Raw genomic sequence first — 18,137 nt, 5'->3', positions numbered from 1 at the left:
AAATCAGGTCAAAACTATTGAAAATAGAAGCGGCGAACATAAATTGCCAGAAAAATAAGTAATACTTCAAAAGAATACCAAACAAAGTACCATCTGCATATGAGGAATATCTGTGGCTGCAGAAGGTCAGAGTATTGCATAATACATGCTAAAGCTACTGCAGTTGTGGGAAAATATGCCAGCCGTGTCCTTGATTGGAGGAGATCACATCAGGTTGCCCATTAAACTCAAACTGGGAAATTTGAAAATGGATAACAAAGTAACTTAAAAGCCTGAACAATTTGACTATATCAGGATTTCTCATCTGTAACCTTGGACAATTAAAGATAATTAAAACATCTACTTATTTGAGAGGGTCAGAAAGGAGACATGAAGTATATAAAGCATCATGCCATATGATGAGAAAGTGGACAATGAAACAATTTGACCAGACAGACCCGTGGGTCAGTTTGTAAACTACAAATACATAGGCATATATAACAAAATAATATGATATAGGATGTACAGCAGGATATACTTGAAAATATTTGCGCTGAGGATCTTTGAGAGCTAGTTGGGACTAAAACCACATACTCAAAGACCACTCGAAATTAATTTCTCTAAATACTCATTGTTGAGGAGGTTCAAGATTATAAACTAGGATGAGAGCACTACACAATGAAGAATAATTCTAAATTCTTGAATGTTTAGGTGGAATAGATTGGTAAGTCTTCAAATTCAAGGAGGGTTGGGGTTTGTTAGGTAATGGGCAAGAGCCAAGACGATTTCAGAAGTGATGAGAACGTCAATGTGGCGTTGTTAGGGAATTTCTCAATACAGAGAAAATGTATCCCTTGTAGAGCAGTCTTTATGCCTAAAAAGAACGTCATGTTTTTCACAGTGGTTCTTGCATCGTGATTAGACTTACACAAATGTTAGTTCACCTGATGACTCAGGGTTTATAAGAGAGTGGCAAGGTAGTGATAATACCAAATGGATCATACTTCAAGTTGATAATGACATGAACAACTGAAAGAAGTGAGCATCAGGTAATAGGAAGGTATTTAACCAGGTAGAGAGGTGATTTAAGGAGGGTATTTTAGAAGTATGAGTATTGAGTGAGACATATGGGGACGGTAAGTGGTTGAATATTAAGGTTCTGTAACCAGGACAAAGGTTTAATTAAATTATAACTGAAATTGTTCCATTGGGGTAAGGGAATGAGTCAGTATGGCCGTCTGCACTACTTATTTTGCTCTCAGCTTTAAACCACCAACAACTCATATGCCTCAGTCATCAAATATGGAGAATAAAGATAGGGCAAGACACAGTTATAAATTATTATGTACAAATAATGTGTTAATATATAAAGTTGACGTGCATTCATTCCCCACATTATTCCCTTCTTATGCTAGGTACTGAAGGGCAATCAGACATTGATTTCAGTGACATTCATCAAATCAATGAGCGGAACTTCCTGTGAATACCATCACGATCGCAGTGGGTTCAATGTGGAGTACTTATTTACAGGTAAGCCATCTGTGGTGTGGTTATGAAGAATGTAGTGTTAAGCAGTTTTTAAGAGTAAATATTTTGAAGTGCTGCAACTACATGTAGCCACTCTGAAACCTCTGTACCCATCTTGGACACCCCTGAACACATACATACCCTCTCCCTGTTTATCCACCATGAAAACAACCTTACTAGTGCTATTAACGACACAGTGCTTACTAAAGTTTAAAAACACATAAACAGGTGTTATATCTATACTGCATTCCACCTAAATTGTCAACTTCGTAAAGATGAATTGGTGACAGAGGGGTCTTAGCCGCAATTAGAGCTCTCTCCTGTAGGGGCATGCTGCTTATGAGTTGCCTTATAATTATCAGTAATTAGGAAAACTTATGCTTTATGTTGCAGGGAGCAACATAAAGCAAGCTATCCATGTCCATGCATAAATAAATGTATGTAGCCATCATCCAGAGCCATAATATGATGATAGTATTGTGAACTGCTTAGTGAAATAGAGGCAACTTACAGAAATGGGTGCAGTAACCTGCCCACCTCTCAATCAGTGGCTGCCTCCCAACAGCAAGTGTTCTAATACATGAAGAAAAAACAAGCTCAAATCTGTGCTTTTAAATTCTGCATATGCACTCCCAAATTCACAATTTCCTAAAATCACAACAAAGGATATTTTTGACACAATGTTAATCTAAGTGTATTATTCACACAGACTTACAATTAGTTCCTCCTCCCCAAGGAAGCTTGGACAACTGTTCTATTGCACAGGGAAAGGTGCACTTGCATTTTCAAACCTTACCTAGATGCCAGAATGTGCTAGCATGTCCTTCCAATCCAAAAGGAATCACTAGACATACAAATATTATCTGGAAAGGCTACTGCTGACTGTTCCCAAGAAGACAACATGTTTTTTAAATGTGTAAGCCTGTTTGCAGTGTTCTTTAGCAGTGTGGTAGAGAGGAAGACTGCCTGGTTGAGGGTTCACTCAAAATGTACCCAGACACATAGTTGAGGGTGAATATGGAATCTGAATGTTAAACTAGGGGCTATAGTCTGAACTCGTGATTTGTGCTGGGAGTATGATTCTACGGGAACCTAACACTTCGACCCCCAAATGCAAACTGGTTTCTGTGAGGAACCCCTGTCTCACCCTTGGTAGGTTAGAAGGAAAGGCAAGCCTTCCACAGAGAAAATGGATGTGTCATGCTTGGGAAATGTGAAACAATTTGCCTAATATTGAAACCATTAGAAAAAAAATAATTTAAGAGACCTAAATACATCAGTTAAAAAAAACATATAATTTGTAAGAAAAAAAGTCAGAGAAATAGAGAACTAGATGTAAAGACCTTGATTTATAAAGAAAGCAAAAACATCAACAAAAATCATAAGGAAAAGTTGCTCATTGTTATGACATGGGAAATGAAGCGTTTTTTTATTTAAACAATACCACCCGCTGTGGCTGATCCACTACTGAATGTGGTCAGGAAGAAGTTGGTGGGAGATTCCATGAAAGATTTTACCTTTAAACATAAAAATGTTTCTGATGGTATATCTGTTAAGGATAGCAATCTGTCACATGAAATGGCTTCTCAAAGTTGGCTATTTGATAAAGGGTAGCTGAAACCTCTACTTTTCCACCCAAAAAAATTTAAGAAGGAAAAATGCAAATTGAGGCAGCTGACATCTGTTTCAGGGAAGATTTGTAGGTTGAACCTGTCTTCCAGAAGTAACAAGTCTATAGCTTATCACAAGTTCTGTAGCACTGTTTCTTGGAAAACTGTGAGAAATTGAGTTGTTGGTTGATTGTGGTTGTAACTATGCTCAAGCAACAGCCACAATACCTGTCAGGATGAACCATAAAAGTCACAAAAGTATTATTCTGTGCTTAACCCTCTGGTAGCGTAGCACAAAACAATCAAGCTTAACTTAGAGGCTATGCTTGTAGTATTTCTGCATTACAAAAACAGTAGTAAATAAAAATCAGAACACAAGATAAATCTCAGAGCAATTTAGAAAAATAGGACATTTTTAAATAAATGATTCAACACCAAAACAATAAAACTCCAACCAGTAGAAACTGAATTTTTGAAGTTTAAAGCGAAAAATTGCACCAAAAATAACAAAGTGCCAACTGCAAGAATCTGCCTGTACTAGCCTGGGGCAAAGTCAAAAGTTAAGGCTGACAGTGATGGAGCATGGTTCAGACCCAAGGAGGGGATCAGGCGCAGCCATGGTTTACCTTCAAACTTAGCCAAACTCTGAAGAAAAATGACTGAGAAGGTAGAGAAGGTAGAGTTCAGAGGGGTAAGGCTGCAGGCGGTGTCCGAGAAAGAGATGTTATCTTCAGGGGGTCGCTGGACTTTGATGCTGTTAAGATTTCTGCATTTGAACTTAGTTGTTGAGATGGATGTTGCATATCTCCAGCAGGATGAGGCTGCAGGCTGAAGCTAAGGATGGCTCTCCAAGGCCAGATATCGGTTCACAGATGGGCTGTTGAACAGAAATTGCTGCTGCAGAGAACAACATAGTGAGAGCTATTGGGAAGTCCGTCAAACTGTGATGCACCTCAGGCTTATCAGTGAGCAGGAAGGTCCCGGTCTCCTCTTGATTCTCAGAGCACTTTTTAGCCAAGTCCCAGGTTTTGCATTTAGGCTATCTGGTCACATTAGCATCACTTCCAAGAGTCCAAGACAGGAAAGGCACCAGTTGGAGAGTCATGACTCGGTCTGGGTCCATGTGCTGGTTGGAAATAGAGGGCACCTGTTATGTGCCTGAGACTCGGATCAGGAGGATGGCCAACTAGCCCTAGAAGTCACTCTGGAAGTCCAGAGTTCAAGGTGCAGGTCCAGTCCTTTTCACTGAGGCAGCAAGGTAGCAGAGCGGCAGTCCTTTCAGCAGCACAGCAGCAAATCAGTCTTTCTTCTGAGTCTTCCATGGGTCAAGAAGCACACCGAAGAGTTATTGTCTAAGGTCCAAAATGTATACCTAGTGCCTTCTTTGAAGGGGGAGAAGTTTCTAGAGATTTCCCTTTGAAGTGCTGAGATTTTCTGCCTTCCCGGCCCAGGTTATAGCCTAACTACAGGGGGTATGCAGCCCTTTGTGTGTAGGAAGGACACAGCCTATTCAGCTGCAAGTGGTGCTGTGCCCAGCTCCTCTCCATTATCCTGCCAGAGATGGCCTATCCAGACACACCTAATCCCTCTATTGTGTGCTTGACTGTGAGGAATATACAAAGCCTAACTATCAATGACACAAAATAATATGACCCAGGAACAGGCTGCAGGCACTAAATAGCTACCATTAAAGATGGTTTAAAATTAAAATTTCAAAGACACCAAAAATAACTTGTCTGCTGGTTACAAATCAAACTTTAGCACATATCAATGTAATAAGGCAACTCAATGTTATCCTTAAGGAGAGGTAGACCTCGCAGCAGTGAAAAATGAAAGTAACTACCACAACGTGTAAAACTTAAAAATACTTGCCTGCCGTTTTATTTAAATTCACCCTGCCCTATTGGCTACCTAGGATCTACCGTAAGTGTGCCTTGCAATAAAAGGTGCAATTAAACCTTGGCAAGTAGGTTGTTTGTCCAAGTTGAATTGGGCAATTAAAACTTCTAGCATACCGCAATGGCAGGCCTGAGACATGTTTTAAGGGGCTACTTAGGTGAGTGGCACAATAAGTGCTGCAGGCCTACTAGTAGCATTTAATTTACCAGCCCTTGATATGTGGTATACCACTTTGCTAGGGACTTAAAACTACATTAAGTATGCCATTCAGGTATGAGCCAGTTTTACCATGATTTAGGGAGTAAGCAAAAGCACTGGTTAGCAGTGATAAAGTGTGCAAAGTCCTAAGACCAGCAAAACAAAATCAGAAAAATAGTGTGAAGGCAAAACGTTTGAAGGAAGGTCATCCTAGTTATGAAAGGTCTAACAAAAAATCCTCAGATCTTCAAGACTCATTTTTCAAACTGCAATTAACCGTTCACAACTGCTAGAGAGTTCCCTCAATTCTGCTTTCATTTCCCTATAAAAATTCAAAATTCCAGTTCCAATTCAGGCAATGCAATTCTTACTTGCAGGATACTGTCGTCCTTCTTAGGAAATGTTGCACCTACCAGCAACCAGACGAACGTTCCTCACTGATACACAAATGTCTCTGGCAATACCTTTACCCTATTTAGTTGAACTCTGTGATTTAGTAGAAGACTGATGCCATGAGTCGTGGAGCAATTTGTCTCCTTTCCTTGACCGCAGGAGGATGCCTTAAGTGATGAATCAGACAGTCATTGGTATTGAGGCTTAGCCAATCCTAATAAAATTCCTGGGTATCCCAGTTCCAGAATTTCAGCAAAGGTTAACCCTTCGTTTTATGAGTTCACACACCTTGGCATCCATCATTTTGCAGTGTTGCATGCACCCACAGTCTAACATGGAGTGTTCCTTCCCACATTTGGGGCTATATGTACCAAAAAATGGGTTTGCGAGTTGCAAATTGTGAGTCTGAGTGACTCGCAATTTGCGAGTCGCAAACCCATATGCAGGATGGTGTCCCTGACACCATCTGGGAATTGCAAGGGGGTCGCAAAGACTCACCTCATTAATATTAATGAGGTGGGTCGCAATTTGGAACCCCCTTGCGATTGGCAGCACTCACAGGGATGGTGGCCTGCTGGAGACAGCAGACCACCATGTCTGTGACTGCTTTCTAATAAAGCACTTTTTTTTTTGTATTGCAGCCCGTTTTCCTTAAAGGAAAACGAGTTGCAATACACTCGAAAAAATTGAACGTTTTTGTTATATTTTTTCAGAGCAGGCAGTGGTGCCCTGAAAAAATGTTTTTAGGGCCATTCACAAAGGGGATGGGGTCCTATGGGGACCCCTTCCCTTTTGCGAATGGGTTAGCACCCATTTGAAATGAGTGCTAACTGCGAATTGCTTTGCGAGCGCGTTTGCGGTCGCAAAGCAATTCTACATTGCGATGGGAATCGCAAATAAGAAGGGGAGCACCCCTTCCTATTTGCGAGTCGCATTCCCATTTTGCGAGTCGGTAACCAGGTTACCGACTTGCAAAATGGGAATGAGCATTGCGATGTGCGTATTGCATGGCGCAAACTGCGAAATTCTCTGTTTGCACCATGCAAAACGCTTCCTACATCGGGCCCTTGGTTCTCTCATCCCTCTCGAGCCAGCTACCCTCGTAATGAAGCTTAGGGCTTCATTACGAGGCGGGCGGTCCTTCATTCCTGTCGCCGGCACACAGATACACACATGCACCCACACATGCACACATCCCCCACCTGTCCGCACTCTCACAGACACCCCCACCCCTTCACTCATGCATGCATACACATATGCACCCATTCAGCATATGCATATATGCACTCAGACACCCCCACTCATTTGCATTCATCTACACAGACACCCCCACTCACTCGCAGACATGCACTCAGACACCCCCCTCACTCACAATCATCTACACAGACACCCCCATACACGCGTCCATACACTCACGCACACATTCACATTCACTCACATACAAGCACGCATTCACAACCACCCCATCAGCAGACATGCACACACGCACCCACACACACAGACACTGTTCCCCCCCCCTTGGATACCCACTTACCTTCTCCATCGAGAAGGACATCCGGGAGGGATGGGTCCTGGTGGTCTTCAATCGCCGACGCCAGCAGGACTCTGCCAAGCCGTATTACGGCTTGTAATACGGTGGGCGGAGTCCTGCTGGTGTGGCGGTGCCGGCGATGGAATCGCCTCTTCACTGCCAACCGCCTCTATGACTGCTGGCGACTTTCCACCATAAAGATGCCGGAAGGTCTTCAGACAGTCATCACTGGCGGCCTAGTGGCAGGTTTTACTTTGGCGGTCTTCTTTACAGATCGCCAAGTAAAAATGAGGCCCTTAATACCATGTGTGGATCATGGACTGATACACTAAAGTTTTGCAAAAACTATAAATTGCTGAAATTTAATTTTTATGACACCTAAAACACATTTTTTATTTAATAAGTTACTTTAGAGATCCAGAACAGTTTTTCTGAATTGCTTAGTGGGTTTAGAAATAGTTTTGAATTTGTATTTGGAAGGGCGTATTTTTTCCATACCTTCCAAATAGTGATTTGGACACTGAGGTGTTAAAGTTGAATCTGGGTGAAACCCATTGAAATTCTATACCCTCCAAAGTCAGGGTGTTAACTATTTAGCAAAAGGGTAGGAATCCTCTTTGGGCCCCTTCTCCTTTGTAAATTGGGGTGGCTGCTTTAGGAGGAGTAGTCAGTGATCTCGGGAAGCACTGGCAATTTTCACCGAAACTTTTCAAAACTTTTTATTACTAATAACAGCCGTGTTTATCAAGGAACTTAGAAGATCTCCATCTGTAATATTGTAGCCAATCGTAGTGTGTTGCAAATTATGACCTGCCTAATTAATCTTATTTAAGCATGCCATTAATTGAGTCACTATGATTCCCTATTTGGAGAACTGACCTTTTAGTACAAAGGATGTTTTGCAGAATTGGATTGGAGTCACAAATATTCAATGTGCAATTTGCAACCACTTTTTGCAAGTCCAATATTAGTACATATGACCCATTATATGCAGTAGCTGTAGGATTTGCATGATGTAACTACATTTAAAATAACTATGAGCTTAAACAAACAAGACATGAATGGTTGGGCTGTCATGGGAAATCTAGAAACAGTTAATTTTGTATGCTGATGAAGAAGGATTCTTCAGAATGCCTATGAATCAAAAGATGCAAAGATGAATAAAACATTTTTAGAACTCTTTTGAAATTAATGTATGGGGATCTTATTATGAGAGGCTTGTAACTCCAGAAGAACCAGCAGCCCTGTAAGACGCCCTTTAAGAATTGTTGAGCTCCGCAAAAATTACCATGGGCCTATACATATTTCCACTAAACATCTTGGCTGCTGAATATTTTGAGCGAACCACAATGGGTAATGTGAAATTATGGGGAGCTTGACATAGTGTTTCGGGGCTCAGGGATGGGTGCCAGGGGGCAGCTGATCCTACTGTCTGTTAATCAGGTGGGCAGACCTTCGGTTTGGTTGAGAGGGTACTCAGTCACGTAGGAGTACCCTCTGTGCCAAACTCCAAATCAGCCTCTAAGGTGCCAAAGAGACTGTATACCTCTCCACAAAAATTGTTGGCTAACATTCATATGCAAGACCTTCCATGATGTTTAGAAGCTGCGCCACGGATCCCCATGTCCAACTGCTCACATGCAGGAATAGCCAAGTGGAGGAGGTTTCCCGTGCTAATCAGTAGAAGCAATGTGTCAGAGAATGTTCATTGAAATAGTCTTAATTAATTCATTTCCACTGGAATTTATTACAATGAAGAAGGTGGTTGCTGTAATGAACACTAATTGAAGCTTTCTCCTTTCTCCACTCTCTCTGACCAGCTTCCGACAACAATGGTGACCTCACAGTGAGCAGCTGCAGCTACATCAAGCGCTGGAGTGAGATGTCTTCTAAAGAAATCTTGGGCGTTGAGGGCGCCTACCTCAAAGGATGTAATTGTAAAGTGAGTGTGCCTCAAGTCCTGGGCCCAATCCAGGCTACTAAATAAGTAGATAAAAAGGGGTCTGGCCAGTAAATGGGAACAGTAAAAAAAAGGGGACTAGCAAGAAAATGGAGGGGACCAGCAGCACCTGGATGGATAGATAATCAGTGAAGGAAATTATGAGAGAATATTCTGAAACAAATGCAAATATCGTTTTCTCCATTATTTGAATATTACTGTCTGCACTTGACCAGAACAATTTCCCTAAGAGATCAATTAATGTTTTATTCACTCCTGGAAATTGGCTCCAGAACACCCCTATAGTGAGCTCAATTTGTTGGTGCGATATAAAATCTCACAGTAATACCTCATTAGAGGAAAACAAAGCTTTTATGTCTGTATAAATAATACTCCTTCAATACCTAATCACCAAAGAAAGTTCAAGCCTGATGACTTTACATGGAGATCTGTGCCATAATCCAAAAAGTCTTCTAGGTGTGCCTCCTTGTCCATTATTTACTTTTAGGAGCAAATTGTGGCTGCAAGAAAAAAAACACCATGGATACTACTGTATAACATTTGTGACAAGACGTGCATGCTATTTGAGGTTCATTTACACGTATGAGCAAAAAATGGGCTTAAAATGCGCAAACTATTTTTGCTTCCATTGAGTGTGTGAGTACCTCAGCAACTTGTTTTAAATTGATTGACAGTTATCACAACGTAAATCTAGTGGGTTATCGTCCAGGCAAACACAGAAGAGAATGGAATTTATACCCATGTCCAAATGAGGAAAAAAAGGTAAAAATGCGTGTAAAGTGCTTTACCTGGTCCACCTCATATTTCTCAGCTATTGAACCTAATCACCTCATTTTATCAGGTGGCATTTTACAAAAATTATCGCAAAACCCTCAAATGTCTCAAGTCTATGATTTTGGCTCCCTGGCATCATGGCCCCTACTGATCACCTCATTTTTTTAGAGTTGGGGTACCTTTTTTACATTTTCTGACTAAACAGAAACATTATTGTGGGATATTAAAACTGATTTTGATAATTTCTTTGTTTGAAGTACGTGTCTTTATCACCTTTGCTATAAATGTAATGTTAAAACAGTAATGCTGCTGGTGACTACTTTTGTGCTTGCTAGGTGATCAGTTTATTCCCTTTAATATCTGCAACAGGTCGTGCCATGTAGTTCTCAACCCTGTTCATCGGAACCCAGGACATGCACACTTGAGCAGTACGAAGGCGGTGACGGTGAGAACCAAAGGAAGAACCAGGTCTGTGTCCCGAGCAAAGGCCCAAGATGTATCTGGAAGACAATTGAGTAGAACGAGCTGACCAGAGAGACCGCCTTGTTGTTCGACAAGCTGCAGGAGGTTGAAATCCATCTCTGCCATCCTTCTTGCAGAGTTGTAGTCTAAAAACTAAGTGCAGCCCCTACATCCATTTCAAAATTATCCTCAAGAAAGTGGGTGAATTACTGTTCTGGAAGACCACTGTAATATGCCTTGGAACTTTTCAGAATGTTTGCTATGTTTCTGTATTTGTACACATTTATCTCTGGAGTCTCACTTGCTAAGTATGTATCTTATTGCTTCATGCAGCACTTTGGGGCTTGATCCAATAATTAAAAAAAACAAATGTTCTGGAATAAACGCAATAGTGTCTTCTTATATTCAATCAATGCAGAAAACATGAGACTTGTTTAGAGTTTGTCAAACAAGGAACAACAACATCAATGTAGCAGATAACTCTGTGTGAAACTGATGGTCTGGGCGATCTACTTAGGGTCGGGCGACCCATTGTCTTTCCAACAGTAAAGCCCCCACTAGCAGAGACCTTACATCAATGCCCATGTGGACATGATGCCCATGTAGAGCAGATGTTCTGAGGGTCTTTTTTCTGTTCCAGACCGACAGGAACAACCTGGTGGCTTCTGAGGAGAAAAAAAAAAAACGTCATTTGCCACTTTTTTTTGTGCTAAGCATCTGCATGAATCATGGTGGCTGCTCATCGTCATTACAGCCTCAAGAAGCACACATTGCCAATGGGTGCTAAATGGGTTTTAAATTATATGCTAGGTTATACAGGGGTGGTGTGAAGCTACACCCAAATGGGCATTCTGTCGCCCAAAGCTAACAGAACATATATATTGCTGAGTCAGGTTCATTAAAGGTATGTTCAGGATCTGGGCAGGGAGTGGGACCTCCTGAAATAGGTTCCTTGGATACTTCCATGACAAATATTTTAACTTCTTTTTTATATGAAACTATAAAAAAAAAAAGTTTGGAATAGCTGGATATTTCACTACATGCAGAGAACAACTGTTCGGCTAAAAAAAATATACACAAACCAACTGCATGTAATCCCTTACACTTTGCGACCGTCATTCCTCATCCCCAGTGCTGAACATTTGTAATACAACGTTTCTCTCGGGAACAAAATAACCGAAAATTAAATGGAAATGCCACCTTTATGAACAATGGTCACACTGAGGAAATTGCCATAAAGGAATATAGTTAGACTAGACGATGACTGCCGTCCCAGTTAATGATGTCTATTAAAAGCTATACTATCTAGTAAAACGAAAACTATGGGGCAGATTTAAGAGCCCCTAGCACCTCCTTGTGCCACATTAGCGTAATTTTTAAAAACTCTAATGAGGCCCTATGAGGCCAAAATCCCCACTCCATATTTACAAAGTGGCCCAATGCATGCAATGCATTGTAACCCTTTGCGCTACATTATACCTGCGGCAGGCATAATGTATGCAAAGGGGCTGAAAAAATGGTGCACAAATATCTAAGAGATTTCTTTGCATCATTTTGTCGGCACTTTTAATGCCTCCTCAGAGCAGGCGTTAATAGGAGGCACACCATCATTTACAATGGGCCTCAATGGGCTTTGCAGGATTAGCATGCTAATCCTGCAAAACTCTGAACTAGCATATAAAATTATGACACTAGTTTCCTAACTACTGCCATGCTGTGCCATATCTCACATACAGAGCACGCATGGTGACGTTAGGAGGGCTCTAAGGTGTGCAAGAACGGTGGCGCTGCACTGGGGGCAGCGCCACTTTTCTTAAATATGGGCGTATAAAGGGGATGTGCGAGAAATGTGAACCACTGCTACCTTCTGTTATAATTGACCCTGTTGTGCTGGACTTTAGTATTGCACTTAGAAGGACATGTGAGGTGTAGACAAGTGAGTGGTCCTATTGCTGCAGGTTAAATCCAGATGGGTAGCGAAAACTCTGGGGCTCTTGCTTCTGGCTTCAAGTGCTCTGTGCCCACTTAGTGTGACCAATTTAGGGACAGTGAAAGGTAGGGAGTTTTGATTTGGCATTACACCAGTCAAGCCATATAGCAGGTGTTCTAAGGTGAGTGCAACAAGGGTAGAAACCACCTACAGAGTAGAAGGACAAAAGCTTTCTTGATCCTTGATCCCAGTTTTCAGTATGAATACAAAGTGTGAAAGTGAGCACTCATGAAACTTCTGATTTTTATGGGTTTCAAGCAGAAAGTGTCAGAAACGTTACCACAGGAGTATTTGAGTTATAGTGGCCAAGCTTTCCTAGAGATGTCACTTTCTGATGCTTTGATGCTGGCTCTTCCTATCTTTGTGAAATAGAATTAAGCAAACATTAGATTGTTCACCCTCTAATAAAGAACTTGAGTTGGGTTTATACTGTCCTAAAACAGGTTAGTTTTACTCCATTGATGAATTGTTGTTGCAGTAGTAATCCCGCTCTGTACAAGACAAAATAGCAGTGCAGGTGTTTGGTGTATGTGCTTCATTGAGGGAACTGGGATTTCTGGGCTCAAAGTCTGTGGTTACAGTCATTTGCCTGGGGACCAGAGTACAGAAGTTTACCTTCATGTCTCAAGGTACATGGGCAACCCTCCGCCTTGTGCTGCTGCACTCAGTGTCAGGGGTACTGACCAAATATCAATGCAGAGGCACTGGGAGGGAAGCCAATCAGGGGCTCTAGTTAGGGACTTGGGGTCCTCTGACTACTGGCCTCATCATGCATAGCCATTCTGATCAGCAGCTCTTGTACCCCTACGCACCCTGGTTAGCAGCTGGCCTAGCTATCTGTCAGCAGGTGGCTCAGACTATCAGGTCACAAGTTGGCCTGGGCCATCTGCTTGGCAGCTTGTGGAAGAGATGGCTAGCGGGCCAGTCAGCATGGCTATCTCCAATTTTTAGCTCTTCCTGTGCTCACTGAATTTCAAGCTGTTCGAAATGGGGTCTTTGGTTGGCATTCAGGTTACTCCCTGTCCAAGCAAGAACCCTCACTCTAGTCAGGGCAAAGGGGAATCACACTTAGTTAACCCCCGCTCACCACCTTGGTAGCTTGGCACGAGCAGGCAGGCTTAACTTCAGAGATAATGTGTTAAGTATTTGTACAAACATACATGGCGTCGCGGTTCTGGGAAAGCGGCATCATCTCAGACGGTCATTGGATTCATCGCACTCAGTGGGGTCCATGGCCTCGGGCCAAGCGGCGTTGCAGTTCCAGGCAGCGGCATCCCTTGTGAAGTCAAACGGTATTGTCCGGCATTGCTAGACTGTTTTTTCTCCAGGAATTCACTCCCAGGGTTCCAGGAACTGGAATGGCACCCTCTGGCAAGCTAGAGTCCACAGCAGGTCGACTCAGGTCTGGATGGTGAAGCCTTTGCTGTCTCTGATGCTTCGAAACAGGAGGCAAGCTATACTCAAGCCCTTTGAGTTACTTCTCAAGCAGGAATGCAACAAAGCCCAGTCTCTTTCCCCTTGCACAGGCTGAAGCAGCAACTGCAGGATAGCCCACCACAGCACAATCACCGTCCAAGGCAGCACCTCTCAGCTCTTCAGCTCTTCTCCAGTCAGAGGTTCCTCTTGAATCCTTGAAGTAATCTAAAGTCTGGGGTTTTGGGTCCAATGCTTAAACCCCTTTCTGCCTTTGAAGTTGGCAAACTTCAACTAAAGTCTCAAATATTTGTAAAATCCTTTCTTGTCCAGGCCAGGCCCCAGCCACACACTAGGGGGTTGGAGACTGCATTGTGTGAGGGCAGGCATAGTCCATTCAGGTGTGAGTGACCACTTCTCCCCTCCCTTCCAGCACAGAGGGCTCATCAGGATATGCAGGCTACACCCCAGCCCCCGTTGTGTCACTGTCTAGAGAGAGGTGTAAACAGCCCAATGTCAAACTGACCCAGACTGGGAATCCACAAACAGGCAGTTTCACAAAATCATTTAGGCAAGAAAATGCCTACTTTCTAAAAGTGGCATTTTCAAAGACACAACGTAAAACCCATCTTCATGATGTATTTTTAAATTGTGAGCTCAGAGACCCTACACTCCAGATTTCTATCTGCTCCCAAAGGGAATCTGCACTTTAATAACATTTAAAGGCAGCCCCCTTGTTAACCTAGATAGAGATAGGCCTTGCAACAGTGAAAAACAAATTTTGCAGTATTTCACTGTCAGGACATGTTAAAAACATAAGTACATGTCCCACCTTTAACATACAGTGCACCCTGTCCATGGGGCTAACTAGGGCCCACCTTAGGGGTGCCTTACATGCATAAAAAAGGGAAGGTTTGGGCCTGGCAAGTGGGTATACTTGCCAAGTTGAATTGGCAGTTCAAGACTGCAAATACAGACACTGCAGTGGCAGGTCTGAGACATGATTACAGGGCTACTTATGTGGGTGGCACAGTCAGTGCTGCAGGCCCACTAGTAGCATTTGATTTACAGGCCCTGGACAAATCTAGTGCACTGTGCTAGGGACTTACTAGTAAATCAAATATGCCAATCATGGAAAGCCAATCACACATACATTTTACATAGGGAGAACTTGCACTTTAGCACTGGTCAGCCATACCAGAGTACCAAAACCAACAAAAACAAAGTCCAGCACACATTCAAAACAGGAAGCAGAGGCAAAAAGCCAGGGGAGACCACACCAAGGATGCCAAGTTTAACACTCACTTCTTGTAAATTTCTCATGATAATATAAATGTGTTTTCACATGTGCTGCCCCTTTCCTGTTTTTAAACAATCACTATACAGGGTAAGGTAGCCACAAAATAAATAGATCATAGCCAGGGCAAAAGGAAGAGGGAACCATCTGTAAAAGACATGCTGACAACAACATGTTCAAGAGAAAGCAGTTGCAAATCTCTGATGCAAAGCATGTCACAATCTAATATACCCCTCTCCTGGCTAAAGATAAACAGCCTGTCATCAGAAGATAAATGAAGGGTGTCCCTAAAATAGGCCTTAAATGAATAGGCTCCATACTCTAGGTTTAAAAAAGGCATGCAAAGGGTCTAGTGAAGAAACAGTGGAACAGTTGGCTGTATTGGAAAATTGATAGATAAAAGATCAGCTAAACAGGAAAATAGATGATCAAAACTACTGAAATTAGAAGAGCAGATCTGAAATCTCAAGAAAAAGCAGAAAGGCTTCAGCATATTTAAAGAAACATACCGTCTGCATAAGAGGAATGTATGCGGGTGCAGAAGATGACAGTATTGCGTAACATGTGCTGAAGCTACTGCAGCTGATGCACAATCCACCAGACCTGTCCTTGATTAGACGGGATCACACCAGGGCGCCCCTTGAACTCAACCTGTTACTGGGAAATTGAGAATGGATAGCAAAGTAGCATGAAGGGGCAATAAATATAACTATGTCAGGGTTTGTCATCTGTAACCATGAGCAAACAAAGATAATTTAAACTTCTGCTTATTGGGGAACAGAAAAGAGACATGGCATCTCTCAAGCAACCCTACCATATGATGAGAACCTGAACAATGAAACAATTTGCCCAGAGAGACCCATGTGTCAATATGTTACATATAAACAGATAGGTATATGTAACAAAAGAAAACAAAAATGGATGGCCAGGAGAGTTTACATTCCTCAACCAAAAATACATTCTATAACATTTGGACTGGATCAGTGAGCCAGGGTCTAAAAGCAAGAAAATGTTGAAAACAGAAGCATAACCATAATCCTTGGAAGATCAAGAAAATTTGATTGATGGTATATGGTACATCGAGAAATGGATAAGAACCAGAAAGGAAAGAGTGCCAATTATTTGAAAGCAGTAGGGCTCAGGCAAAGGCTCTTTGAGAGTTAATTAAGGGTACAACAACTTGATCAGAGGTCGTTCGGAATTTGTTTCTCCAAGAATATTTACTGTTGAGGGTGTTCTAAGTTACAAATTAGAATGAGAAGCCTACACAATGAAGTATGGTCCTTAAGCTCTTAAACATTTAGGTAGAATAGATTGGTAAATCTTCATGTTCAAGGAGGATTGAGGTTTGTTGGTGATGGGGAAGAGCCAAGACCTTTTCAGAAGTGATTAAAACATCACATTCATGTTGTTACGGAATTTCGAAATAGAGAGAGATTAAATCCTGGTTGACATCATTAGGCTAGTTCATAGGAATTTTAAAATTTTTAAAACTCAAATTAAGAAACTGTGGATAGGGAAGGATTTAGCAGCTTCAGGAGAGTCGTATACACAAAAAAAACAGGGGAAGACTCAAAACAGTGGGTAGCCCAGGCCACTGAATTCCTTCAAATATGAACAAAAACCACAGAGCACAGACATTGTTAGCAAGAAACTCAAAGTCCATGCAGATAAACAGAGGAGATATCTACTGGTTATGTATAGACACGGCTCCAAATAATTCAAAGTCAACTCTATATATGTCCACAAGATATTCCTGAAATCCACAACATTTTGGAATGTGATCCGATTATAGGTGGTAATCTCTACATAATAATGGATGACACCAGAGACCACACACTTAGGAAGAGTTGCTGGGTTTGGAGTATTTCCCTGCATTCTCAGAGTCTTGTAAACATATTCAGGGTTGCACATGGAAAACAAACATTTTCATTTGCACCACCAGCAAAAGATACATATGTGGGACTGTGTCTTTTTAGGTGTTGAACAGAAGGGATTGAAAATACAGGTCACTATAAAATAGCCATATCCATATCCCTGGAAATGAAATGGAAATGGCAATTGATAAGCAGCAATGTTACATTGAAATCCCAACAGAAAGCTAAAAATCCCAGTAGGCCTATATAAAAAATTAAGCCTTAAGAACCCTGATACAGATAGTGATTGTAGACAAGATAGAACTATTTAGATAGATAGAGTATTTCTGAAGTAGAACATTGCAGGAAATATCATAGCTGATAAACCCAGGGTAAAAATGATTAAATCCAGACTAAAAACTTGGTAAGGAGAAATGGGATAAAGATAGCAATACATACAAAGAAAGTCTTGTTATTCTGTGAACTCTATCAAGCATTATATGCAGGAAAAGTAAAAGATGGGAAATTCAAATTATTATTTACTAGGGTCCAGTGATACTAAACTAATGAAGGAATACATTGACAGATTAAATATTATAAATTGGAAGAAAGCGGTCATTCCAGTAAATGAGAAACTCAAATTAGGCAAGGCCTGGGATTTGACAGACTTTGCTCATGGCTTTTATAAAAAAAACTTGCAACTTTCCATGTTTCAACTTAAGCTAGATATTTAATATTACGATTACCCCTGGGTTACATTTTCAGTGTCACTTCAGTAGCCTCATTCATCCCTAAATTAGAGAAAGATCTCACCCATATAGAAAAATCAGGATACATTTACTCCACATGCGTACTGTCACTGACTACTCCAATGACAGTACCAAGAAGTCTGATTTAAAATACTCTCATCTGACGACAGTAAACTACAGCTAAGCTAGTTCCGCCACTCTATTTTTAGGGTCGAGCATGCAAGCGCTCTGGCCTCTGTTGTAATCTCTCCGTGGGCTTTTAACCATGCCCATGTCATGCTCGTCACTTTCATTGGTTCATGGGCTTGCCTTTTAAAATTTGTTTCATTCCTTTTGTGAAAAGGCATGCATACGTAATGCCTTTTCCGGTGTTTAGCCTTCCTTGAGCACACAGGCCAACTACTGAAAACATACAAGGCTCCATGTATTCAGCGTGGTTTCTGGACTACTTTTTCTTTTTATTTCCTTCACGGTCCGATCTCGCTGGGTTTTACACAAC

General features: G+C 41.6%; 1 protein-coding gene across 3 annotated transcripts in view; it reads left to right on the top strand.

The window, feature by feature from the left end:
- Positions 1-10,717, top strand: part of LOC138261021 (metalloproteinase inhibitor 1-like) — a 36,382-nt gene extending 25,665 nt beyond the window's left edge. For all 3 annotated transcript variants that reach the window (XM_069209626.1, XM_069209627.1, XM_069209628.1), the window contains exons 4-6: positions 1,395-1,509; positions 8,958-9,079; positions 10,241-10,717. In XM_069209626.1, the coding sequence (XP_069065727.1) occupies positions 1,395-1,509; positions 8,958-9,079; positions 10,241-10,390 (387 nt within the window). In that variant the 3' untranslated portion in view covers positions 10,391-10,717. The remainder of the gene's footprint in view (positions 1-1,394; positions 1,510-8,957; positions 9,080-10,240) is intronic.
- Positions 10,718-18,137: the final 7,420 nt, after the last annotated feature.

This window comes from Pleurodeles waltl, chromosome 10, assembly GCF_031143425.1.
Source record: "Pleurodeles waltl isolate 20211129_DDA chromosome 10, aPleWal1.hap1.20221129, whole genome shotgun sequence".
NCBI classification, from domain to species: domain Eukaryota; kingdom Metazoa; phylum Chordata; class Amphibia; order Caudata; family Salamandridae; genus Pleurodeles; species Pleurodeles waltl.
This window is presented reverse-complemented; position numbering and strand designations above follow the sequence as displayed.